Source organism: Nerophis ophidion, linkage group LG17, assembly GCF_033978795.1.
Source record: "Nerophis ophidion isolate RoL-2023_Sa linkage group LG17, RoL_Noph_v1.0, whole genome shotgun sequence".
Taxonomy (NCBI): domain Eukaryota; kingdom Metazoa; phylum Chordata; class Actinopteri; order Syngnathiformes; family Syngnathidae; genus Nerophis; species Nerophis ophidion.
In genome coordinates this window covers 5,884,735-5,911,689 of record NC_084627.1, presented here as the reverse complement: position 1 = coordinate 5,911,689, position 26,955 = coordinate 5,884,735, and the positions used below count along the sequence as shown (strand labels likewise).

The window sequence follows — 26,955 nt, the reverse complement described above, 5'->3', positions numbered from 1 at the left end:
ATTCACCAGGACCGCAACCAACAATCTTCTGGCCCAGCCAAGGGGGCCAGGTTGGACTGTGTGTGTGTGTGATTGGATTAGTGTGGGTTGTTCTATTGGGGAGGTAGCGTGTGAGTGGGGTGAGTGATTGAAGTGTAATTAATGTCTGATTATTGTATGTTTATTTGGGTGTATGTTCAACTTTATAAGCCGTCTCCTCTTACTTTCTCTTAGATTAGATTCTTACATGAATATTAAATAATTGCAGTCATCCCCCTAAGGTGAAATATACCGTGCTTTATAGGCTCCCGTACATAAGCATTATTGTGAAAAAGACAAGGGGAACATGTTTGCACGGCAGGGGCCAACTGGACTACCTGTGCTTCACACCACTTTCATCACAGCCACGCCGACAAGAAGAAAATGACTTTGGACGTCTGCACGTGTCTCCTGGAGGTGTGGCAATCAGCGAGATAGCCGGAGCAACCAGCTGTCAATCAACTTGCTGTTTTTTGAGCAGTGCGAAGGAGGATGTCAGGTGTGCGAAGGAGGATGTCAGGTGTGCGAAGGAGGATGTCAGGTGTGGCGAAAGAGGATGTCAGATGTCAGGTGTGCGAAGGAGGATGTCAGGTGTGCGAAGGAGGATGTCAGGTGTGCGAAGGAGGATGTCAGGTGTGGCGAAAGAGGATGTCAGATGTCAGGTGTGCGAAGGAGGATGTCAGGTGTGCGAAGGAGGATGTCAGGTGTGCGAAGGAGGATGTCAGGTGTGCGAAGGAGGATGTCAGGTGTGCGAAGGAGGATGTCAGGTGTGCGAAAGAGGATGTCAGGTGTGCGAAAGAGGATGTCAGATGTCAGGTGTGCGAAAGAGGATGTCAGGTGTGCAAAAGAGGATGTCAGATGTCAGGTGTGCGAAAGAGGATGTCAGATGTCAGGTGTGCGAAAGAGGATGTCAGGTGTGCGAAAGAGGATTTTAGGTGTGCGAAAGAGGATGTCAGGTGTCAGGTGTGTGAAAGAGGATGTCAGATGTCAGGTGTGTGAAAGATGATGTCAGATGTCAGGTGTGTGAAAGATGATGTCAGATGTCAGGTGTGTGAAAGATGATGTCAGATGTCAGGCGTGTGAAAGATGATGTCAGATGTCAGGTGTGTGAAAGATGATGTCAGATGTCAGGCGTGTGAAAGATGATGTCAGATGTCAGGTGTGTGAAAGAGGATTTTAGGTGTGCGAAAGAGGATGTCAGGTGTCAGGTGTGTGAAAGATGATGTCAGATGTCAGGTGTGTGAAAGATGATGTCAGATGTCAGGTGTGTGAAAGATGATGTCAGATGTCAGGTGTGTGAAAGAGGATGTCAGATGTCAGGTGTGTGAAAGATGATGTCAGATGTCAGGTGTGTGAAAGATGATGTCAGATGTCAGGTGTGTGAAAGATGATGTCAGATGTCAGGTGTGTGAAAGAGGATTTTAGGTGTGCGAAAGAGGATGTCAGGTGTCAGGTGTGTGAAAGATGATGTCAGATGTCAGGTGTGTGAAAGAGGACGTCAAGTGAATAAAGTCTTTCCAAACAAGTCCAAGTATCAGTGAGGTGCCGAGCTAACTTCCAGCCTGGAAGACGGCGAGCACACTCACTGCCGACTCCACGCAGCCGTCAAAGTTGGAGTGGCTGAAGGCGTCGCCCGCACACACCAGCAGGGGGCGCTCCAGGATGGTCATGTGACCTGGACAGTCTGCCACTGAGGTCAGCACCTGCAGGGAAGAGGCCAGGTCAGAGGGGAAATGCTGGAGAAGCCAGGGCGACCTTCCTCACCTGGGAGTACCTCCACTTGTGGCACTTGATGCTGATTGGCTGAGGCAGATTGGGGAGGAGCCTGTAGACTTCCCTCAAGACCACGGGCTCCACTTCCTCCTTCTCCTTTTCCAGGTGCTGCAGGCCGAAGGGAGCGCTGCTATGGACCACCAGAGCTGGACCCAGGGCGGCGTGGCCTTCTGGACGTGACAGTGGTGAGGTCTCCCAATCATCTTCATCATCGCCATCACCAGCGCTCCTCACCTGTGCCGCGTTTACGAGGCTCCACGGTGGCGTAGCAGATACACTCGCTGTTGTCGCCCTGGTTGTTGTAGTAGCGCACGCCCCAGGGCACCTCGATGTCCACGCCGGGCGCGAAGAAGAGTGCCAAGGCGAAACGTGAAGAATACTTCACTGCTTCTAACTGCGCCCTCTGCTGGACAGACAGCACTGACACACCCATTAGTGAACTCATGCATCACTACTAACTAGCAGGACTTCAATAATACATCACTACTAACTAGCAGGACTTCAATAATACATCACTACTAACTAGCAGGACTTCAATAATACATCACTACTAACTAGCAGGACTTCAATAATACATCACTACTAACCAGCAGGACTTCAATAATACATCACTACTAACTAGCAGGACTTCAATAATACATCACTACTAACTAGCAGGACTTCAATAACACATCACTACTAACTAGCAGGACTTCAATAACACATCACTACTAACTAGCAGGACTTCAATATTACATCACTACTAACTAGCAGGACTTCAATAATACATCACTACTAACTAGCAGGACTTCAATAACACATCACTACTAACTAGCAGGACTTCAATAATACATCACTACTAACTAGCAGGACTTCAATAATACATCACTACTAACTAGCAGGACTTCAATAACACATCACTACTAACTAGCAGGACTTCAATAACACATCACTACTAACTAGCAGGACTTCAATATTACATCACTACTAACTAGCAGGACTTCAATAATACATCACTACTAACTAGCAGGACTTCAATAACACATCACTACTAACTAGCAGGACTTCAATAATACATCACTACTAACTAGCAGGACTTCAATAATACATCACTACTAACCAGCAGGACTTCAATAATACATCACTACTAACTAGCAGGACTTCAATATTACATCACTACTAACTAGCAGGACTTCAATAATACATCACTACTAACTAGCAGGACTTCAATAACACATCACTACTAACTAGCAGGACTTCAATAACACATCACTACTAACTAGCAGGACTTCAATATTACATCACTACTAACTAGCAGGACTTCAATAATACATCACTACTAACTAGCAGGACTTCAATAACACATCACTACTAACTAGCAGGACTTCAATATTACATCACTACTAACTAGCAGGACTTCAATAATACATCACTACTAACTAGCAGGACTTCAATAATACATCACTACTAACTAGCAGGACTTCAATAATACATCACTACTAACTAGCAGGACTTCAATAATACATCACTACTAACTAGCAGGACTTCAATAACACATCACTACTAACTAGCAGGACTTCAATATTACATCACTACTAACTAGCAGGACTTCAATAATACATCACTACTAACTAGCAGGACTTCAATAATACATCACTACTAACTAGCAGGACTTCAATAATACATCACTACTAACTAGCAGGACTTCAATAATACATCACTACTAACTAGCAGGACTTCAATAACACATCACTACTAACTAGCAGGACTTCAATAATACATCACTACTAACTAGCAGGACTTCAATAATACATCACTACTAACTAGCAGGACTTCAATAATACATCACTACTAACCAGCAGGACTTCAATATTACATCACTACTAACCAGCAGGACTTCAATAACACATCACTACTAACTAGCAGGACTTCAATATTACATCACTACTAACTAGCAGGACTTCAATAATACATCACTACTAACTAGCAGGACTTCAATATTACATCACTACTATCTTGTACAAACCCCGTTTTCGTATAAGTTGGGAAATTGTGTTAGATGTACAGTGGGGCAAAGAAGTATTTAGTCAGCCAGCGATTGTGCAAGTTGTCCCACTTCAAATGATGACAGAGGTCTGTCATTTTCATCATAGGTACACTTCAACTGTGACAGACAGAATGTGGAAAAAAAATCCAGGAATTCACATTGTAGGAATTTTAAAGAATTTATTTGTAAATGATGGTGGAAAATAAGTATTTGGTCAAGCATTCAAAGCTCTCACTGATGGAAGGAGGTTTTGGCTCCAAATCTCACGATACATGGCCCCATTCATTCTTTCCTTAACACGGATCAATCGTCCTGTCCCCTTAGCAGAACAACAGCCCCAAAGCATGATGTTTCCACCCCCATGCTTCACAGTAGGTATGGTGTTCTTGGGATGCAACTCAGTATTCTTCTTCCTCCAAACACCACCAGTTGAGTTGATACCAAAATGGATACATGGATGATACAGCAGAGGATTGGGAGAATGTCATGTGGTCAGATGAAACCAAAATAGAACTTTTTACTATAAACTCAACTCGTTATTTTCCACCATCATTTACAAAATAAATTATTCTAAATTCCTACAATGTGAATTCCTGGATGTTTTTTTCCACATTCTGTCTGTCACAGTTGAAGTGTACCTATGATGAAAATGACAGACCTCTGTCATCATTTGAAGTGGGAGAACTTGCACAATCGCTGGCTGACTAAATACTTTTTTGCCCCACTGTAAATATAAACAAAATACAATGATTTGCAAATAATTTTCAATCTATATTCAGTTGAATATGCTACAAAGACAACATATTTGATGTTCAAACTGATTAAAAATGTTTCTTTTGCAAATAATCATTAACTTTAGAATTTGATGCCAGGAACACGTGACAAAGAATTTGGGAAAGGTGGAATAAATACTGATAAAGTTGAGGAATGCTCATCAAACACTTATTTGGAACATCCCACAGGTGTGCAGGCTAATTGGGAACAGGTGGGTGCCATGATTGGCTATAAAAACAGCTTCCATGAAATGCTAAGTAATTCACAAACAAGGATGGGGTGAGGGTCACCACTTTGTAAGCAAACAGTTTTAGAACAACATTTCTCAACGAGCTATTGCAAGGAATTCAGGGATTTTACCATCCAGGGCCGTAAAATCATCAAAAGGTTCAGAGAATCTGGAGAAATCACTGCACGTAAGCCATGATATCACGGACCTTTGATCCCTCAGACGGCACTGCATCAAAAACCAACATCAGTGTGTAAAAGATATCACCACATGGGCTCATGAACACTTCATAAAACCACTGTCAGTAACTACAGTTGGTCGCTACATTTGTAAGTGCAAGTTAAAACTCTACTATGCAAAGCGAAAGCCATTTATCAACAACACCCAGGAACGCCGCCGGCTTGGCTGGGCCCGAGATCATCTAAGATGGACAGATGCAAAGTGGAAAAGTGTTCTGTGGTCTGACGAGTCCACATTTCAAATTATATTTGGAAACTGTGGACGAGGTGTCTTCCGGAACAAAGAGGAAAATAACAATTGTTATAGGTGCAAAGTGTAAAAGCCAGCATGTGTGATGGTATGGGGGTGTATTAGTGCCCAAGGCATGGGTAACTTACACATGTGTGATGGTATGGGGGTGTATTAGTGAACAAGACATGGGTAACTTACACATGTGTGATGGTATGGGGGTGTATTAGTGAACAAGACATGGGTAACTTACACATGTGTGATGGTATGGGGGTGTATTAGTGAACAAGACATGGGTAACTTACACATGTGTGATGGTATGGGGGTGTATTAGTGAACAAGACATGGGTAACTTACACATGTGTGATGGTATGGGGGTGTATTAGTGCCCAAGGCATGGGTAACTTACACATGTGTGATGGTATGGGGGTGTATTAGTGCCCAAGACATGGGTAACTTACACATGTGTGATGGTATGGGGGTGTATTAGTGAACAAGACATGGGTAACTTACACATGTGTGATGGTATGGGGGTGTATTAGTGAACAAGACATGGGTAACTTACACATGTGTGATGGTATGGGGGTGTATTAGTGAACAAGACATGGGTAACTTACACATGTGTGATGGTATGGGGGTGTATTAGTGAACAAGACATGACTAACTTACACATGTGTGATGGTATGGGGGTGTATTAGTGCCCAAGGCATGGGTAACTTACACATGTGTGATGGTATGGGGGTGTATTAGTGAACAAGACATGGGTAACTTACACATGTGTGATGGTATGGGGGTGTATTAGTGAACAAGACATGGGTAACTTACACATGTGTGATGGTATGGGGGTGTATTAGTGCCCAAGGCATGGGTAACTTACACATGTGTGATGGTATGGGGGTGTATTAGTGCCCAAGGCATGGGTAACTTACACATGTGTGATGGTATGGGGGTGTATTAGTGCCCAAGGCATGGGTAACTTACACATGTGTGATGGTATGGGGGTGTATTAGTGAACAAGACATGGGTAACTTACACATGTGTGATGGTATGGGGGTGTATTAGTGCCCAAGGCATGGGTAACTTACACATGTGTGATGGTATGGGGGTGTATTAGTGCCCAAGGCATGGGTAACTTACACATGTGTGATGGTATGGGGGTGCATTAGTGTCCAAGGCATGGGTAACTTACACATGTGTGATGGTATGGGGGTGTATTAGTGCCCAAGGCATGGGTAACTTACACATGTGTGATGGTATGGGGGTGTATTAGTGAACAAGACATGGGTAACTTACACATCTGTGATGGTATGGGGGTGCATTAGTGTCCAAGGCATGGGTAACTTACACATGTGTGATGGTATGGGGGTGTATTAGTGCCCAAGGCATGGGTAACTTACACATGTGTGATGGTATGGGGGTGTATTAGTGCCCAAGGCATGGGTAACTTACACATGTGTGATGGTATGGGGGTGTATTAGTGAACAAGGCATGGGTAACTTACACATGTGTGATGGTATGGGGGTGTATTAGTGCCCAAGGCATGGGTAACTTACACATGTGTGATGGTATGGGGGTGTATTAGTGCCCAAGACATGGGTAACTTACACATGTGTGATGGTATGGGGGTGTATTAGTGCCCAAGGCATGGGTAACTTACACATGTGTGATGGTATGGGGGTGTATTAGTGCCCAAGACATGGGTAACTTACACATGTGTGATGGTATGGGGGTGTATTAGTGCCCAAGACATGGGTAACTTACACATGTGTGATGGTATGGGGGTGCATTAGTGCCCAAGGCATGGGTAACTTACACATGTGTGATGGTATGGGGGTGTATTAGTGAACAAGACATGGGTAACTTACACATGTGTGATGGTATGGGGGTGTATTAGTGAACAAGACATGGGTAACTTACACATGTGTGATGGTATGGGGGTGTATTAGTGCCCAAGACATGGGTAACTTACACATGTGTGATGGTATGGGGGTGTATTAGTGCCCAAGGCATGGGTAACTTACACATGTGTGATGGTATGGGGGTGTATTAGCGAACAAGACATGGGTAACTTACACATGTGTGATGGTATGGGGGTGTATTAGTGCCCAAGGCATGGGTAACTTACACATGTGTGATGGTATGGGGGTGTATTAGTGAACAAGACATGGGTAACTTACACATGTGTGATGGTATGGGGGTGCATTAGTGCCCAAGGCATGGGTAACTTACACATGTGTGATGGTATGGGGGTGTATTAGTGAACAAGACATGGGTAACTTACACATGTGTGATGGTATGGGGATGTATTAGTGCCCAAGGCATGGGTAACTTACACATGTGTGATGGTATGGGGGTGCATTAGTGCCCAAGGCATGGGTAACTTACACATGTGTGATGGTATGGGGGTGCATTAGTGCCCAAGGCATGGGTAACTTACACATGTGTGATGGTATGGGGGTGTATTAGTGAACAAGACATGGGTAACTTACACATGTGTGAAGGCACCATTAATGCTGAAAGGTACATATAGGTTTTGGAGCAACATATGTTGTCATCCAAGCAACGTTATCATGGACGCCCCTGCTTATTTCAGCAAAACAATGCCAAGCCATGTGTTACAACAGCGTGGCTTCGTAGTAAAAGAGTGTGTGTACTTTCCTGGACCGCCTGCAGTCCAGACTTGTCTCCCATCGAAAATGTGTGGCGCATTATGAAGCGTAAAATACGACAACAAAATCCCGGACTGTTGAACAACTTCAGCTGTACATCAAGCAAGAATGGGAAAGAATTCCACTTTCAAAGCTTCAACAATTAGTTTCCTCAGTTCCCAAATGTTTATTGAGTGTTGTTAAAAGAAAAGGTGATGTAACACAGTGGTGAACATGCCCTTTCCCAACTACTTTGTCACGTGTTGCAGCCATGAAATTCTAAGTCAATTATTATTTGCAAGAAAAAATAAAGTTTATAAGTTTGAACATCAAATATGTTGTCTTTGTAATGCATTCAACTGAACATGGGTTGAAAAGGATTTGTAAATCATTGTATTCTGTTTATATTTACATCTAACACAACTTCCAAAGTCATATGGAAACAGGGTTTGTAGGACTTCAATAACACATCACTATTAACTTGTCTTAGTTAAAGACGACATGAGTTTTAACTTGTATTGGTTGAAGAATACAAGAGGGTGAGTATGTGATGAGCATGTGACCATGTCATCAACATAAAGGGTGAGTATGTGATGAACATAAAGGGTGAGTATGTGATCAACATAAAGGGTGACGATGTCATCAACATAAAGGGTGACTATGTGATGAACATAAAGGGTGACTATGTGATGAACATAAAGGGTGACTATGTCATCAACATAAAGGGTGAGTATGTGATGAACATAAAGGGTGACTATGTGATCAACATAAAGGGTGACGATGTCATCAACATAAAGGGTGACTATGTGATGAACATAAAGGGTGAGTATGTGATCAACATAAAGGGTGACGATGTCATCAACATAAAGGGTGACTATGTGATGAACATAAAGGGTGACTATGTGATGAACATAAAGGGTGACTATGTCATCAACATAAAGGGTGACTATGTGATGAACATAAAGGGTGAGTATGTGATGAACATAAAGGGTGACTATGTGATGAACATAAAGGGTGACTATGTGATGAACATAAAGGGTGACTATGTGATGAACATAAAGGGTGACTATGTGATGAACATAAAGGGTGACTATGTCATCAACATAAAGGGTGACTATGTGATGAACATAAAGGGTGACTATGTGATGAACATAAAGGGTGACTATGTGATGAACATAAAGGGTGACTATGTGATGAACATAAAGGGTGACTATGTGATGAACATAAAGGGTGACTATGTGATGAACATAAAGGGTGACTATGTCATCAACATAAAGGGTGACTATGTGATGAACATAAAGGGTGACTATGTGATGAACATAAAGGGTGACTATGTGATGAACATAAAGGGTGACTATGTGATGAACATAAAGGTTGACTATGTCATCAACATAAAGGGTGAGTATGTGATGAACATAAAGGGTGACTATGTGATGAACATAAAGGGTGACTATGTGATGAACATAAAGGGTGACTATGTGATGAACATAAAGGGTGACTATGTGATGAACATAAAGGGTGACTATGTGATGAACATAAAGGGTGACTATGTGATGAACATAAAGGGTGACTATGTGATCAACATAAAGGGTGACTATGTGATCAACATAAAGGGTGACTATGTCATCAACATAAAGGGTGACTATGTGATGAACATAAAGGGTGACTATGTGATCAACATAAAGGGTGACTATGTCATCAACATAAAGGGTGAGTATGTGATGAACATAAAGGGTGACTATGTGATGAACATAAAGGGTGAGTATGTGATGAACATAAAGGGTGACTATGTCATCAACATAAAGGGTGAGTATGTGATGAACATAAAGGGTGAGTATGTGATGAACATAAAGGGTGACTATGTCATCAACATAAAGGGTGAGTATGTGATGAACATAAAGGGTGAGTATGTGATGAACATAAAGGGTGACTATGTGATGAACATAAAGGGTGACTATGTGATGAACATAAAGGGTGACTATGTGATGAACATAAAGGGTGACTATGTCATCAACATAAAGGGTGAGTATGTGATGAACATAAAGGGTGACTATGTGATCAACATAAAGGGTGACTATGTCATCAACATAAAGGGTGACTATGTCATCAACATAAAGGGTGACTATGTGATGAACATAAAGGGTGAGTATGTGATGAACATAAAGGGTGAGTATGTGATGAACATAAAGGGTGAGTATGTGATGAACATAAAGGGTGAGTATGTGATGAACATAAAGGGTGACTATGTGATGAACATAAAGGGTGACTATGTGATGAACATAAAGGGTGACTATGTGATGAACATAAAGGGTGACTATGTGATGAACATAAAGGGTGACTATGTCATCAACATAAAGGGTGAGTATGTGATCAACATAAAGGGTGAGTATGTGATGAACATAAAGGGTGAGTATGTGATGAACATAAAGGGTGAGTATGTGATCAACATAAAGGGTGAGTATGTGATCAACATAAAGGGTGAGTATGTGATCAACATAAAGGGTGAGTATGTGATCAACATAAAGGGTGAGTATGTGATCAACATAAAGGGTGAGTATGTGATCAACATAAAGGGTGAGTATGTGATCAACATAAAGGGTGACTATGTGATGAACATAAAGGGTGACTATGTGATGAACATAAAGGGTGAGTATGTGATCAACATAAAGGGTGAGTATGTGATGAACATAAAGGGTGAGTATGTGATGAACATAAAGGGTGAGTATGTGATGAACATAAAGGGTGACTATGTGATGAACATAAAGGGTGAGTATGTGATCAACATAAAGGGTGACTATGTGATCAACATAAAGGGTGACTATGTGATCAACATAAAGGGTGAGTATGTGATGAACATAAAGGGTGACTATGTGATGAACATAATGGGTGACTATGTGATGAACATAAAGGGTGAGTATGTGATCAACATAAAGGGTGACTATGTGATGAACATAAAGGGTGACTATGTGATCAACATAAAGGGTGACTATGTGATGAACATAAAGGGTGACTATGTGATGAACATAAAGGGTGACTATGTGATCAACATAAAGGGTGAGTATGTGATGAACATAAAGGGTGACTATGTGATGAACATAAAGGGTGACTATGTGATGAACATAAAGGGTGAGTATGTGATGAACATAAAGGGTGACTATGTGATGAACATAAAGGGTGAGTATGTGATCAACATAAAGGGTGACTATGTGATCAACATAAAGGGTGACTATGTGATCAACATAAAGGGTGAGTATGTGATGAACATAAAGGGTGACTATGTGATGAACATAATGGGTGACTATGTGATGAACATAAAGGGTGAGTATGTGATCAACATAAAGGGTGACTATGTGATGAACATAAAGGGTGACTATGTGATCAACATAAAGGGTGACTATGTGATGAACATAAAGGGTGACTATGTGATGAACATAAAGGGTGACTATGTGATCAACATAAAGGGTGAGTATGTGATGAACATAAAGGGTGAGTATGTGATGAACATAAAGGGTGAGTATGTGATCAACATAAAGGGTGAGTATGTGATGAACATAAAGGGTGACTATGTGATCAACATAAAGGGTGAGTATGTGATGAACATAAAGGGTGAGTATGTGATGAGCATAAAGGGTGACTATGTGATCAACATAAAGGGTGACTATGTGATGAACATAAAGGGTGACTATGTGATGAACATAAAGGGTGACTATGTGATCAACATAAAGGGTGAGTATGTGATGAACATAAAGGGTGACTATGTGATGAACATAAAGGGTGACTATGTGATCAACATAAAGGGTGACTATGTGATGAACATAAAGGGTGACTATGTGATCAACATAAAGGGTGACTATGTGATGAACATAAAGGGTGACTATGTGATGAACATAAAGGGTGACTATGTGATCAACATAAAGGGTGAGTATGTGATGAACATAAAGGGTGACTATGTGATGAACATAAAGGGTGACTATGTGATGAACATAAAGGGTGAGTATGTGATGAACATAAAGGGTGACTATGTGATTAACATAAAGGGTGAGTATGTGATCAACATAAAGGGTGACTATGTGATCAACATAAAGGGTGACTATGTGATCAACATAAAGGGTGAGTATGTGATGAACATAAAGGGTGACTATGTGATGAACATAATGGGTGACTATGTGATGAACATAAAGGGTGAGTATGTGATCAACATAAAGGGTGACTATGTGATGAACATAAAGGGTGACTATGTGATCAACATAAAGGGTGACTATGTGATGAACATAAAGGGTGACTATGTGATGAACATAAAGGGTGACTATGTGATCAACATAAAGGGTGAGTATGTGATGAACATAAAGGGTGAGTATGTGATGAACATAAAGGGTGAGTATGTGATCAACATAAAGGGTGAGTATGTGATGAACATAAAGGGTGACTATGTGATCAACATAAAGGGTGAGTATGTGATGAACATAAAGGGTGAGTATGTGATGAGCATAAAGGGTGACTATGTGATCAACATAAAGGGTGACTATGTGATGAACATAAAGGGTGACTATGTGATGAACATAAAGGGTGACTATGTGATCAACATAAAGGGTGAGTATGTGATGAACATAAAGGGTGAGTATGTGATGAACAAAAAGGGTGAGTATGTGATCAACATAAAGGGTGAGTATGTGATGAGCATGTGACTTACGTAGTGGCAGGTCTCCTTGCAGCTGCAGTATTTGAGGTACAGGCATGGTCAGGATGACTGAGTCAAAGCGCTCACTGGCGCCATGCTTCCTGTGAACCTCCCATGATGCACCACGGCGATACAGGCCAGTCACATGACGCTCCAAGAACAAATCAGCTCCTAGAAATGAGTAAGCTGCAGTGAAAGTTGGTCAGGAAAGTCACATGTCACTCACCTGACTCACACAGGAAGTGTTTGACCACACTGCTCATGCCCAGTGGTGCCACGTAGTTCTGACTCCCCTTTTGGTGTCGCAGTCCTTCTACCACGCAGTCCAGAGGACGCAGCACCCCCGCACTCACCAGCTCTGTGTACAGGCTGACATATGTCCCATACTCATGTCCACTGATACCACATTGATGGCACATACACCCTGTCCACTGATACCACACTGATGGCACATACACCCTGTCCACTGATACCACACTGATGGCATATACACCCTGTCCACTGATACCACACTGATGGCACATACACCCTGTCCACTGATACCACACTGATGGCACATACACCCTGTCCACTGATACCACACTGATGGCATATACACCCTGTCCACTGATACCACACTGATGGCACATACACCCTGTCCACTGATACCACACTGATGGCACATACACCCTGTCCACTGATACCACATTGATGGCACATACACCCTGTCCACTGATACCACACTGATGGCACATACACCCTGTCCACTGATACCACACTGATGGCACATACACCCTGTCCACTGATACCACACTGATGGCACATACACCCTGTCCACTGATACCACACTGATGGCACATACACCCTGTCCACTGATACCACACTGATGGCACATACACCCTGTCCACTGATACCACACTGATGGCACATACACCCTGTCCACTGATACCACACTGATGGCACATACACCCTGTCCACTGATACCACACTGATGGCAGATACACCCTGTCCACTGATACCACACTGATGGCAGATACACCCTGTCCACTGATACCACACTGATGGCAGATACACCCTGTCCACTGATACCACACTGATGGCACATACACCCTGTCCACTGATACCACACTGATGGCAGATACACCCTGTCCACTGATACCACACTGATGGCACATACACCCTGTCCACTGATACCACACTGATGGCAGATACACCCTGTCCACTGATACCACACTGATGGCACATACACCCTGTCCACTGATACCACACTGATGGCAGATGCACCGCGTCCACTGATACCACACTGATGGCAGATACACCCTGTCCACTGATACCACACTGATGGCACATACACCCTGTCCACTGATACCACACTGATGGCAGATACACCCTGTCCACTGATACCACACTGATGGCACATACACCCTGTCCACTGATACCACACTGATGGCAGATACACCCTGTCCACTGATACCACACTGATGGCACATACACCCTGTCCACTGATACAACACTGATGGCAGATACAGCGCGTTCACTGATACAACACTGATGGCAGATACAGCACGTCCACTGATACAACACTGATGGCAGATACAGCACGTCCACTGATACCACACTGATGGCAGATCAAATGTGCTAAAGTCCAAAAATATTGGAACAGTGAGTCCAATTTGTTTAATTTTGTTATAGACTGAAAACATTTGGGTTTGACATGAAAAGAGGAACATCCATCCATTTGCTACTGCTTGTCCCATTCAGGGTCGCGGGGGTGCTGGAGCCTATCTCAGCTGCATTTGGGTGGAAGGTGGGGTACACCCTGGACAAGTCACCACCTCATCACCGGGCCGACACAGATAAACATTCACACACTAGGGAGCATTTAGTGCTGCCAATCAACCTATCACCAGGTGCATGTCTTTGGAGGTGGGAGGGGCATATCCCCAGGTGCCTGTCCTTGGATGTGGGAGGGGCCCATCTCCAGGTGCATGTCTGTGGATGTGGGAGGGGCCTATCCCCAGGTGCATGTCTGTGATGGCGGGAAGGGCCTATCCCCAGGTGCATGTCTGTGATGGTGGGAGGGGCCTATCCCCATGTGCATGTTCTTGGAGGTGAGAGGAAGCTGGAGTAGAACCCACGCAGTCACAGGGAGAACATGCAAACTCCACACAGAAAGATCCCGAGTGCAGGATCGATCCTAGGACATTCTTATTCCCAGGTGTTTACATCTGGATGTGAAACACAACTTAGCAGCTTTTGTTTGAAGCCACTCATTTGACATGAGAGCACAAGTATTGGAAGATGTGACTGACAGGTGTGTTTGGTTGGCCAGGTGTTGAGGAGTCCAACTATACATAGCACTGAATGTTGGCCAGGTGTTGAGTCCAACTATACATAGCACTGAATATTGGCCAGGTGTTGAGTCCAACTATACATAGCACTGAATGTTGGCCAGGTGTTGAGGAGTCCAACTATACATAGCACTGAATGTTGGCCAGGTGTTGAGTCCAACTATACATAGCACTGAATGTTGGCCAGGTGTTGAGTCCAACTATACATAGCACTGAATGTTGGCCAGGTGTTGAGTCCAACTATACATAGCACTGAATGTTGGCCAGGTGTTGAGTCCAACTATACATAGCACTGAATGTTGGCCAGGTGTTGAGTCCAACCATGCATAGCACTGAATGTTGGCCAGGTGTTGAGTCCAACTATACATAGCACTGAATGTTGGCCAGGTGTTGAGTCCAACTATACATAGCACTGAATGTTGGCCAGGTGTTGAGTCCAACTATACTTAGCACTGAATGTTGGCCAGGTGTTGAGTCCAACTATACATAGCACTGAATGTTGGCCAGGTGTTGAGGAGTCCAACTATACATAGCACTGAATATTGGCCAGGTGTTGAGTCCAACTATACATAGCACTGAATGTTGGCCAGGTGTTGAGTCCAACCATACATAGCACTGAATGTTGGCCAGGTGTTGAGTCCAACTATACATAGCACTGAATGTTGGCCAGGTGTTGAGGAGTCCAACTATACATAGCACTGAATGTTGGCCAGGTGTTGAGTCCAACTATACATAGCACTGAATGTTGGCCAGGTGTTGAGGAGTCCAACTATACATAGCACTGAATGTTGGCCAGGTGTTGAGGAGTCCAACTATACATAGCACTGAATGTTGGCCAGGTGTTGAGTCCAACTATACATAGCACTGAATGTTGGCCAGGTGTTGAGTCCAACTATACATAGCACTGAATGTTGGCCAGGTGTTGAGGAGTCCAACTATACATAGCACTGAATGTTGGCCAGGTGTTGAGTCCAACTATACATAGCACTGAATGTTGGCCAGGTGTTGAGTCCAACTATACATAGCACTGAATGTTGGCCAGGTGTTGAGTCCAACTATACATAGCACTGAATGTTGGCCAGGTGTTGAGGAGTCCAACTATACATAGCACTGAATGTTGGCCAGGTGTTGAGTCCAACTATACATAGCACTGAATGTTGGCCAGGTGTTGAGTCCAACTATACATAGCACTGAATGTTGGCCAGGTGTTGAGGAGTCCAACTATACATAGCACTGAATGTTGGCCAGGTGTTGAGTCCAACTATACATAGCACTGAATGTTGGCCAGGTGTTGAGGAGTCCAACTATACATAGCACTGAATGTTGGCCAGGTGTTGAGTCCAACTATACATAGCACTGAATGTTGGCCAGGTGTTGAGTCCAACTATACATAGCACTGAATGTTGGCCAGGTGTTGAGGAGTCCAACTATACATAGCACTGAATATTGGCCAGGTGTTGAGTCCAACTATACATAGCACTGAATGTTGGCCAGGTGTTGAGTCCAACTATACATAGCACTGAATATTGGCCAGGTGTTGAGTCCAACTATACATAGCACTGAATGTTGGCCAGGTGTTGAGTCCAACTATACATAGCACTGAATGTTGGCCAGGTGTTGAGGAGTCCAACTATACATAGCACTGAATGTTGGCCAGGTGTTGAGTCCAACTATACATAGCACTGAATGTTGGCCAGGTGTTGAGGAGTCCAACTATACATAGCACTGAATGTTGGCCAGGTGTTGAGTCCAACTATACATAGCACTGAATGTTGGCCAGGTGTTGAGTCCAACTATACATAGCACTGAATGTTGGCCAGGTGTTGAGGAGTCCAACTATACATAGCACTGAATATTGGCCAGGTGTTGAGTCCAACTATACATAGCACTGAATGTTGGCCAGGTGTTGAGTCCAACTATACATAGCACTGAATATTGGCCAGGTGTTGAGTCCAACTATACATAGCACTGAATGTTGGCCAGGTGTTGAGTCCAACTATACATAGCACTGAATGTTGGCCAGGTGTTGAGGAGTCCAACTATACATAGCACTGAATGTTGGCCAGGTGTTGAGTCCAACTATACATAGCACTGAATGTTGGCCAGGTGTTGAGTCCAACTATACATAGCACTGAATGTCTGAGCTTGGCTACAAGAGGTTTGGCCTGTGCAAACTGCAGTTAGGGACAACCCAGCTTTGAGTGCTAGAATGTTCTATGCACAGACAAAAATGTCCTACCTGTGGTGAGACTCAGCATATTCATGTGTGGCCGTGATGTACTGCGCTCCTATGTCTGCTGAGTGACACTGGGAGTCAGGAGGACGAGACGTGCACATCCTTCCACCTGCACACGCACACACACACACACACACACACACGCACACGCACACACACACACACGCACACACGCACACACGCGCACACACACACACACACACACACACACACGCACACACGCACACACGCACACACACACAGGTATTTTATACGTGTACACTCCACAAGTACACAATTAGTGGTCCATACTCAACTCTTCTTGCCTGTTTACAAAATGAAGCCAAGCTAAACTACACTAACATATACTAAACTAAGCCAAGCCAAGCTAAACTAAACTAAACTAACATATACTAAACTACGCTAGCTAAACAAGACTAAGCCAAGCTATACTAAAGTGAAGCAAGCTAAAGTTAGATAAGCCAAGCTAAGCTAAGCTAAGCTAAGCTAAGCTAAGCTAAGCTAAGCGCCAAGACAAGTGCCGGACATGCTTCATCTCCTCACCAGAACCCTTGGACTTGTCCCAGACCACAATGTGGACTTTGCTGTCCATGTTCCTCCGCAGCAGACAGGCACACAGACTCCCTGTCAGACCCGCTCCGACGATGAGAACCCGGGACATGTCGCAGCCTCACCAAGGTCTGCAGACTCTGACCGGAAGTGACGTTTTCTGCTTCCGCTGGCTCGGAGTTCAAGCGAGGCTTCTCTGCAAGTAAATCTCTACTTTTATTTCTCCTTCAATCTTCTCTACAACCACTTGTATTTCTCTTCATGCCATGTCACTATGCAGCATATTATTTTATTTATTGTTTTATTTTTCTTATACAACCACTTTTCAAACAGCTGTATTAAATCATAGTTGGATTTATATATGTATATATACCATTGTTTATACAGTTCAACATTTACAAACAAACATGTGAAAAAGAAATCCTCCTTTTAAAATGTCCTTTGACCGACGAGACACGTCACGTGACGTCACTTCCGGAGTCACATGATCTGAAGTTGGCTGAGCTAAGATTCCGGTGAGTACACAAGCGGCGTGAAACTACACAACATCGTCTTTAATCACACGCCGATTGTCGTGTTTTTGTGTCACGAAACTGCTGTTCAACTAACTCGCTTCTTGTTTTCACCTTTGACCTTCGTGATCACGCACATGACTTTCTTTTGGAGCTGACTTCCGGTTGATGAAGACAACTGGGATTTGAACAATGGTTAAAAGTTAAAGTCAAACTAGCAATGATTGTCACACACACACTCTTGGTGTGGCAAAAGTATTCTCTGCATTTGACCCATCGCCCTTGAACACCCACTGGGAGGTGAGGGGAGCAGTGAGCAGCAGCCGTGCCGCGCCCGGGAATCATCTTTGGTGATTTAACCCCCAATTCCAACCCTATTGAAGTGTGTGTGTGTGTGTGTGTGTGTGTGCGCGCAGACACCATGCAGAGTTGGCTATGTTTGATGCTGCTGTCGGCTGTGGGCGTGGCTAGATCATCACCTTTCACCGCACCGCCGCCATTGGACCCTGAAGTGCATATGAACATTGTGAGGACAACACTCTGCTGCAGGTTGCCATGGTTACTGTGTCAGCAACACCCCAGTCTGTGTGTGTGTGTGTGTGTGTGTGTGTGTGTGTGTGTGTGTGTGTGTGTGTGTGTGAGCAGACAGAGATCATCAGGAGGTGGGGCTACCCGGCGGAGGAGCACCAGGTGCTGACGGAGGACGGCTACATCCTGATGGTCAACAGGATTCCTGGAGGGCTGAACAAGACACAAGGTGAGGTCAGGTGTGATGTCATCATAGAGTGTGAGGTCAGGTGTGATGTCATCATAGAGTGTTAAGGGTCAGGTGTGATGTCATCATAGAGTGTTAAGGGTCAGGTGTGATGTCATCATAGAGTGTTAAGGGTCAGGTGTGATGTCATCATAGAGTGTTAAGGGTCAGGTGTGATGTCATCATAGAGTGTGAGGTCAGGTGTGATGTCATCATAGAGTGTGACGTCAGGTGTGATGTCATCATAGAGTGTGAGGTCAGGTGTGATGTCATCATAGAGTGTGAGGTCAGGTGTGATGTCATCATAGAGTGTTAGGGTCAGGTGTGATGTCATCATAGAGTGTGAGGTCAGGTGTGATGTCATAGAGTGTTAGGGTCAGGTGTGATGTCATCATAGAGTGTTAGGGTCAGGTGTGATGTCATCATAGAGTGTTAGGGTCAGGTGTGATGTCATCATAGTGTTAGGGTGAGGTGTGATGTCATCATAGAGTGTTAGGGTCAGGTGTGATGTCATCATAGTGTTAGGGTCAGGTGTGATGTCATCATAGTGTTAGGGTCAGGTGTGATGTCATCATAGAGTGTGAGGTCAGGTGTGATGTCATCATAGAGTGTTAGGATCAGGTGTGATGTCATCATAGAGTGTTAGGGTCAGGTGTGATGTCATCATAGTGTTAGGATCAGGTGTGATGTCATCATAGAGTGTTAGGGTCAGGTGTGATGTCATCATAGGGTGTTAGGGTCAGGTGTGATGTCATCATAGAGTGTTAGGGTCAGGTGTGATGTCATCATAGTGTGTTAGGGTCAGGTGTGATGTCATCATAGAGTGTTAGGGTCAGGTGTGATGTCATCATAGAGTGTGAGGTCAGGTGTGATGTCATCATAGAGTGTTAGGGTCAGGTGTGATGTCATCATAGAGTGTTAGGGTCAGGTGTGATGTCATCATAGAGTGTTAGGGTCAGGTGTGATGTCATCATAGAGTGTTAGGATCAGGTGTGATGTCATCATAGAGTGTTAGGGTCAGGTGTGATGTCATCATAGTGTTAGGATCAGGTGTGATGTCATCATAGAGTGTTAGGGTCAGGTGTGATGTCATCATAGGGTGTTAGGGTCAGGTGTGATGTCATCATAGAGTGTTAGGGTCAGGTGTGATGTCATCATAGTGTGTTAGGGTCAGGTGTGATGTCATCATAGAGTGTTAGGGTCAGGTGTGATGTCATCATAGAGTGTGAGGTCAGGTGTGATGTCATCATAGAGTGTTAGGGTCAGGTGTGATGTCATCATAGAGTGTTAGGGTCAGGTGTGATGTCATCATAGTGTGTTAGGGTCAGGTGTGATGTCATCATAGAGTGTTAGGGTCAGGTGTGATGTCATCATAGAGTGTTAGGGTCAGGTGTGATGTCATCACAGAGTGTTAGGGTCAGGTGTGATGTCATCATAGAGTGTTAGGGTCAGGTGTGATGTCATCATAGAGTGTTAGGGTCAGGTGTGATGTCATCATAGAGTGTTAGGGTGAGGTGTGATGTCATCATAGAGTGTTAGGGTCAGGTGTGATGTCATCATAGAGTGTTAGGGTCAGGTGTGATGTCATCATAGAGTGTGAGGTCAGGTGTGATGTCATCATAGTGTGTTAGGGTCAGGTGTGATGTCATCATAGAGTGTTAGGGTCAGGTGTGATGTCATCATAGAGTGTGAGGTCAGGTGTGATGTCATCATAGTGTTAGGGTGAGGTGTGATGTCATCATAGAGTGTTAGGGTCAGGTGTGATGTCATCATAGTGTTAGGGTCAGGTGTGATGTCATCATAGTGTTAGGGTCAGGTGTGATGTCATCATAGAGTGTGAGGTCAGGTGTGATGTCATCATAGAGTGTTAGGATCAGGTGTGATGTCATCATAGAGTGTTAGGGTCAGGTGTGATGTCATCATAGTGTTAGGATCAGGTGTGATGTCATCATAGAGTGTTAGGGTCAGGTGTGATGTCATCATAGGGTGTTAGGGTCAGGTGTGATGTCATCATAGAGTGTTAGGGTCAAGTGTGATGTCATCATAGTGTGTTAGGGTCAGGTGTGATGTCATCATAGAGTGTTAGGGTCAGGTGTGATGTCATCATAGAGTGTGAGGTCAGGTGTGATGTCATCATAGAGTGTTAGGGTCAGGTGTGATGTCATCATAGAGTGTTAGGGTCAGGTGTGATGTCATCATAGTGTTAGGGTCAGGTGTGATGTCATCATAGAGTGTGAGGTCAGGTGTGATGTCATCATAGAGTGTTAGGATCAGGTGTGATGTCATCATAGAGTGTTAGGGTCAGGTGTGATGTCATCATAGTGTTAGGATCAGGTGTGATGTCATCATAGAGTGTTAGGGTCAGGTGTGATGTCATCATAGAGTGTTAGGGTGAGGTGTGATGTCATCATAGAGTGTTAGGGTCAGGTGTGATGTCATCATAGAGTGTTAGGGTCAGGTGTGATGTCATCATAGGGTGTTAGGGTCAGGTGTGATGTCATCATAGAGTGTTAGGGTCAGGTGTGATGTCATCATAGTGTGTTAGGGTCAGGTGTGATGTCATCATAGAGTGTTAGGGTCAGGTGTGATGTCATCATAGAGTGTGAGGTCAGGTGTGATGTCATCATAGAGTGTTAGGGTGAGGTGTGATGTCATCATAGTGTTAGGGTCAGGTGTGATGTCATCATAGAGTGTGAGGTCAGGTGTGATGTCATCATAGAGTGTTAGGGTCAGGTGTGATGTCATCATAGAGTGTTAGGGTCAGGTGTGATGTCATCATAGTGTTAGGGTCAGGTGTGATGTCATCATAGTGTTAGGGTCAGGTGTGATGTCATCATAGAGTGTGAGGTCAGGTGTGATGTCATCATAGAGTGTTAGGATCAGGTGTGATGTCATCATAGAGTGTTAGGGTCAGGTGTGATGTCATCATAGTGTTAGGATCAGGTGTGATGTCATCATAGAGTGTTAGGGTCAGGTGTGATGTCATCATAGGGTGTTAGGGTCAGGTGTGATGTCATCATAGAGTGTTAGGGTCAGGTGTGATGTCATCATAGAGTGTTAGGGTGAGGTGTGATGTCATCATAGAGTGTTAGGGTCAGGTGTGATGTCATCATAGAGTGTTAGGGTCAGGTGTGATGTCATCATAGAGTGTGAGGTCAGGTGTGATGTCATCATAGAGTGTTAGGGTCAGGTGTGATGTCATCATAGAGTGTTAGGGTCAGGTGTGATGTCATCATAGTGTGTTAGGGTCAGGTGTGATGTCATCATAGAGTGTTAGGGTCAGGTGTGATGTCATCATAGAGTGTTAGGGTCAGGTGTGATGTCATCATAGAGTGTTAGGGTCAGGTGTGATGTCATCATAGAGTGTTAGGGTCAGGTGTGATGTCATCATAGTGTGTTAGGGTCAGGTGTGATGTCATCATAGAGTGTTAGGGTCAGGTGTGATGTCATCATAGAGTGTTAGGGTCAGGTGTGATGTCATCATAGTGTGTTAGGGTCAGGTGTGATGTCATCATAGAGTGTTAGGGTCAGGTGTGATGTCATCATAGAGTGTTAGGGTCAGGTGTGATGTCATCATAGAGTGTTAGGGTCAGGTGTGATGTCATCACAGAGTGTTAGGGTCAGGTGTGATGTCATCATAGAGTGTTAGGGTCAGGTGTGATGTCATCATAGAGTGTTAGGGTCAGGTGTGATGTCATCATAGAGTGTTAGGGTGAGGTGTGATGTCATCATAGAGTGTTAGGGTCAGGTGTGATGTCATCATAGAGTGTTAGGGTGAGGTGTGATGTCATCATAGAGTGTTAGGGTGAGGTGTGATGTCATCATAGAGTGTTAGGGTGAGGTGTGATGTCATCATAGAGTGTTAGGGTGAGGTGTGATGTCCTGACAAGAGCCTCCAACAGGTCCCAGAAGAGCAGTTCTGCTCCAACATGGCCTCCTGGCGGCCGGCAGCAACTGGATCACCAACCCGCCCTCCTCCAGTCTGGGTTACGTGCTGGCTGACGCCGGCTGTGACGTGTGGCTGGGGAACAGTCGAGGGAACACCTGGTCCAGGAAACACCGGGAGCTCCGCCCAGATCAGGACGACTTCTGGAGGTTCAGGTACACTCACCTGACTGTCCAGCATGCTTTCTAATCAGGTGTGTACCAGTGTCAACGTGTGTGTATGTGTGTGTATGTGTGTGTATGTGTGTGTGTGTGTGTGTGTGTGTGTGTGTGTGTGTGTATGTGTGTGTGTGTGTGTGTGTGTGTGTGTGTGTGTGTGTGTGTGTGTGTGTGTGTGTGTTACCTATAGTGGTTCCCTGAGAGAGTGTGTGTGTGTGTGTGTTACCTATAGTGGTTCCCTGAGAGAGTGTGTGTGTGTGTGTGTGTGTGTGTGTGTGCAGTCACGATGAATTGGCTCTGAAGGATCTCCCTGCAGTAGTGGACTACATCCTGAAGGAGACTGGCCAAGAAAACATTGTTTACATCGGACACTCTCAGGGAACCACTATAGGTAACACACACACACACACACACACACACACACTCTCAGGGAACCACTATAGGTAACACACACACACACACACACACACACACACACACACACACACACACACACACTCTCAGGGAACCACTATAGGTAACACACACACACACACACTCTCTCAGGGAACCACTATAGGTAACACACACACACACACACACACACACACACACACACTCTCTCAGGGAACCACTATAGGTAACACACACACACACACACTATCTCAGGGAACCACTATAGGTAACACACACACACACACACACACACACACACTCTCTCAGGGAACCACTATAGGTAACACACACACACACACACTCTCTCAGGGAACCACTATAGGTAACACACACACACACACACTCTCTCAGGGAACCACTATAGGTAACACACACACACACACACACACACACACACTCTCAGGGAACCACTATAGGTAACACACACACACACACACACACACACACACACACACACACACTCTCAGGGAACCACTATAGGTAACACACACACACACACACTCTCTCAGGGAACCACTATAGGTAACACACACACACACACACACACACACACACACACACACACACACACTCTCTCAGGGAACCACTATAGGTAACACACACACACACACACTCTCTCAGGGAACCACTATAGGTAACACACACACACACACACACACACACACACTCTCTCAGGGAACCACTATAGGTAACACACACACACACACACTCTCTCAGGGAACCACTATAGGTAACACACACACACACACACACACACACACACACACACACTCTCAGGGAACCACTATAGGTAACACACACACACACACACACACACACACACACACTCTCAGGGAACCACTATAGGTAACACACACACACACACACTCTCAGGGAACCACTATAGGTAACACACACACACACACACACACACACACACACACTCTCTCTCTCAGGGAACCACTATAGGTAACACACACACACACACACTCTCAGGGAACCACTATAGGTAACACACACACACACTCTCTCTCAGGGAACCACTATAGGTAACACACACACACACACACACACACACACACACACACACACACACTCTCTCAGGGAACCACTATAGGTAACACACACACACACACACACACACACACACAATCTCAGGGAACCACTATAGGTAACACACACACACACACTCTCACGCACACACACGCAGCCAGAGTGAACGTGTGTGTGTGTGTGTGTGTGTGTGTGTGTGTGTGTGTGTGTGTGTGTATGTGTGTGTGTGTGTGTGTGTGTGTGTGTGTGTGTGTGCCCAGCATTCATGGCGTTCTCCAAGCTGCCACAACTGGCTGCCAAGATCAAGTTGTTTGTTGCTTTGGCTCCCGTGGCAACCGTCTCCTTTACCAGCAGTCCTATGTCCAAACTGGCAATGCTGCCCAACTTCCTGGTTTGGGTACGACATGCTAACAGTCACATGACACTAGCATGCTAACAGTCACATGACACCAACATGCTAACAGTCACATGACACTAACATGCTAACAGTCACATGACACTAACATGCTAACAGTCACATGACACTAACATGCTAACAGTCACATGACACTAACATGCTAACAGTCACATGACACTAACATGCTAACAGTCACATGACACTAACATGCTAACAGTCACATGACACTAACATGCTAACAGTCACATGACACTAGCATGCTAACAGTCACATGACACTAACATGCTAACAGTCACATGACACTAACATGCTAACAGTCACATGACACTAACATGCTAACAGTCACATGACACTAGCATGCTAACAGTCACATGACACCAACATGCTAACAGTCACATGACACCAACATGCTAACAGTCACATGACACTAACATGCTAACAGTCACATGACACTAACATGCTAACAGTCACATGACACTAACATGCTAACAGTCACATGACACTAACATGCTAACAGTCACATGACACTAACATGCTAACAGTCACATGGCACTAACATGCTAACAGTCACATGACACTAACATGCTAACAGTCACATGACACTAGCATGCTAACAGTCACATGACACCAACATGCTAACAGTCACATGACACCAACATGCTAACAGTCACATGACACTAACATGCTAACAGTCACATGACACTAACATGCTAACAGTCACATGACACTAACATGCTAACAGTCACATGACACTAGCATGCTAACAGTCACATGACACTAACATGCTAACAGTCACATGACACTAACATGCTAACAGTCACATGACACTAACATGCTAACAGTCACATGACACTAACATGCTAACAGTCACATGACACCAGCATGCTAACAGTCACATGACACCAACATGCTAACAGTCACATGACACTAACATGCTAACAGTCACATGACACTAACATGCTAACAGTCACATGACACTAACATGCTAACAGTCACATGACACTAACATGCTAACAGTCACATGACACTAGCATGCTAACAGTCACATGACACTAACATGCTAACAGTCACATGACACTAACATGCTAACAGTCACATGACACTAACATGCTAACAGTCACATGACACTAACATGCTAACAGTCACATGACACTAACATGCTAACAGTCACATGACACTAACATGCTAACAGTCACATGACACTAGCATGCTAACAGTCACATGACACCAACATGCTAACAGTCACATGACACCAACATGCTAACAGTCACATGACACTAACATGCTAACAGTCACATGACACTAACATGCTAACAGTCACATGACACTAACATGCTAACAGTCACATGACACTAACATGCTAACAGTCACATGGCACTAACATGCTAACAGTCACATGACACTAACATGCTAACAGTCACATGACACTAACATGCTAACAGTCACATGACACTAACATGCTAACAGTCACATGACAGAGCTTGCTGTCCCCCAGGACTTGTTTGGAAGGCGGGACTTCCTGCCTCAGAGTCACATGATCGAGTGGTTTGCAGAACATGTTTGTGCCAAACGTCTGCTCAGCAAGTTGTGTGGAAATCTCTTCTTCGTCCTGTGTGGCTTTGATGAGAAGAACCTCAACATGGTTAGTGTCTGCATCATCTTCATCATCTCCATCTTCTCCGTCATCTCTATCATCTCCATCATCTCCATCATCTCTATCATCTCCATCATCTCCATCATCTCCATCATCTCCATCTTCTCCATCATCTCCATCATCTCCATCATCTCCATCATCTCTATCTCCTCCGTCATCTCCATCATCTCCATCATCTCCATCATCTCCATCATCTCCATCATCTCCATCATCTCCATCATCTCCATCATCTCCATCATCTCCATCATCTCCATCATCTCTATCTCCTCCGTCATCTCTATCATCTCCATCATCTCCATCATCTCCATCATCTCCATCATCTCCATCATCTCCATCTT

General features: G+C 44.3%; 2 protein-coding genes across 10 annotated transcripts in view; one reads left to right on the top strand and one right to left on the bottom strand.

The window, feature by feature from the left end:
• Positions 1 to 261: 261 nt before the first annotated feature.
• Positions 262 to 17,893, bottom strand: rnls (renalase, FAD-dependent amine oxidase). Of its 8 annotated transcripts, none has more exons than XR_009802344.1 (8): positions 17,724 to 17,893; positions 17,184 to 17,289; positions 12,841 to 12,983; positions 12,627 to 12,800; positions 2,026 to 2,211; positions 1,783 to 1,961; positions 1,472 to 1,721; positions 262 to 1,422 (listed from the first exon to the last, which is right to left on the bottom strand). XR_009802344.1 is itself a non-coding variant. In XM_061875860.1 (7 exons), exons 1-7 carry the CDS (start codon positions 17,839 to 17,841, stop codon positions 1,569 to 1,571), a joined length of 1,059 nt encoding a protein of 352 aa, XP_061731844.1. In that variant the 5' UTR covers positions 17,842 to 17,893; the 3' UTR covers positions 262 to 1,568. The 8 variants fall into 8 exon arrangements, 5 of the variants coding, with proteins under 5 accessions (XP_061731844.1, XP_061731846.1, XP_061731847.1 ...); XR_009802345.1 differs by having other exon boundaries at positions 1,500 to 1,721; XR_009802346.1 differs by having other exon boundaries at positions 262 to 1,366; positions 1,500 to 1,721.
• A 270-nt stretch (positions 17,894 to 18,163) lies between these two features.
• Positions 18,164 to 26,955, top strand: part of lipf (lipase, gastric) — a 12,487-nt gene continuing 3,695 nt past the window's right edge. Inside the window, exons 1-7 of one of the 2 annotated variants that reach the window (XM_061875858.1) lie at positions 18,164 to 18,244; positions 18,658 to 18,767; positions 18,887 to 18,998; positions 22,898 to 23,096; positions 23,381 to 23,490; positions 24,827 to 24,963; positions 26,459 to 26,605. In XM_061875858.1, coding sequence (XP_061731842.1) covers positions 18,663 to 18,767; positions 18,887 to 18,998; positions 22,898 to 23,096; positions 23,381 to 23,490; positions 24,827 to 24,963; positions 26,459 to 26,605 — 810 coding nt within the window. In that variant the 5' untranslated portion in view covers positions 18,164 to 18,244; positions 18,658 to 18,662. The other variant, XM_061875859.1, reaches the window with a different exon arrangement.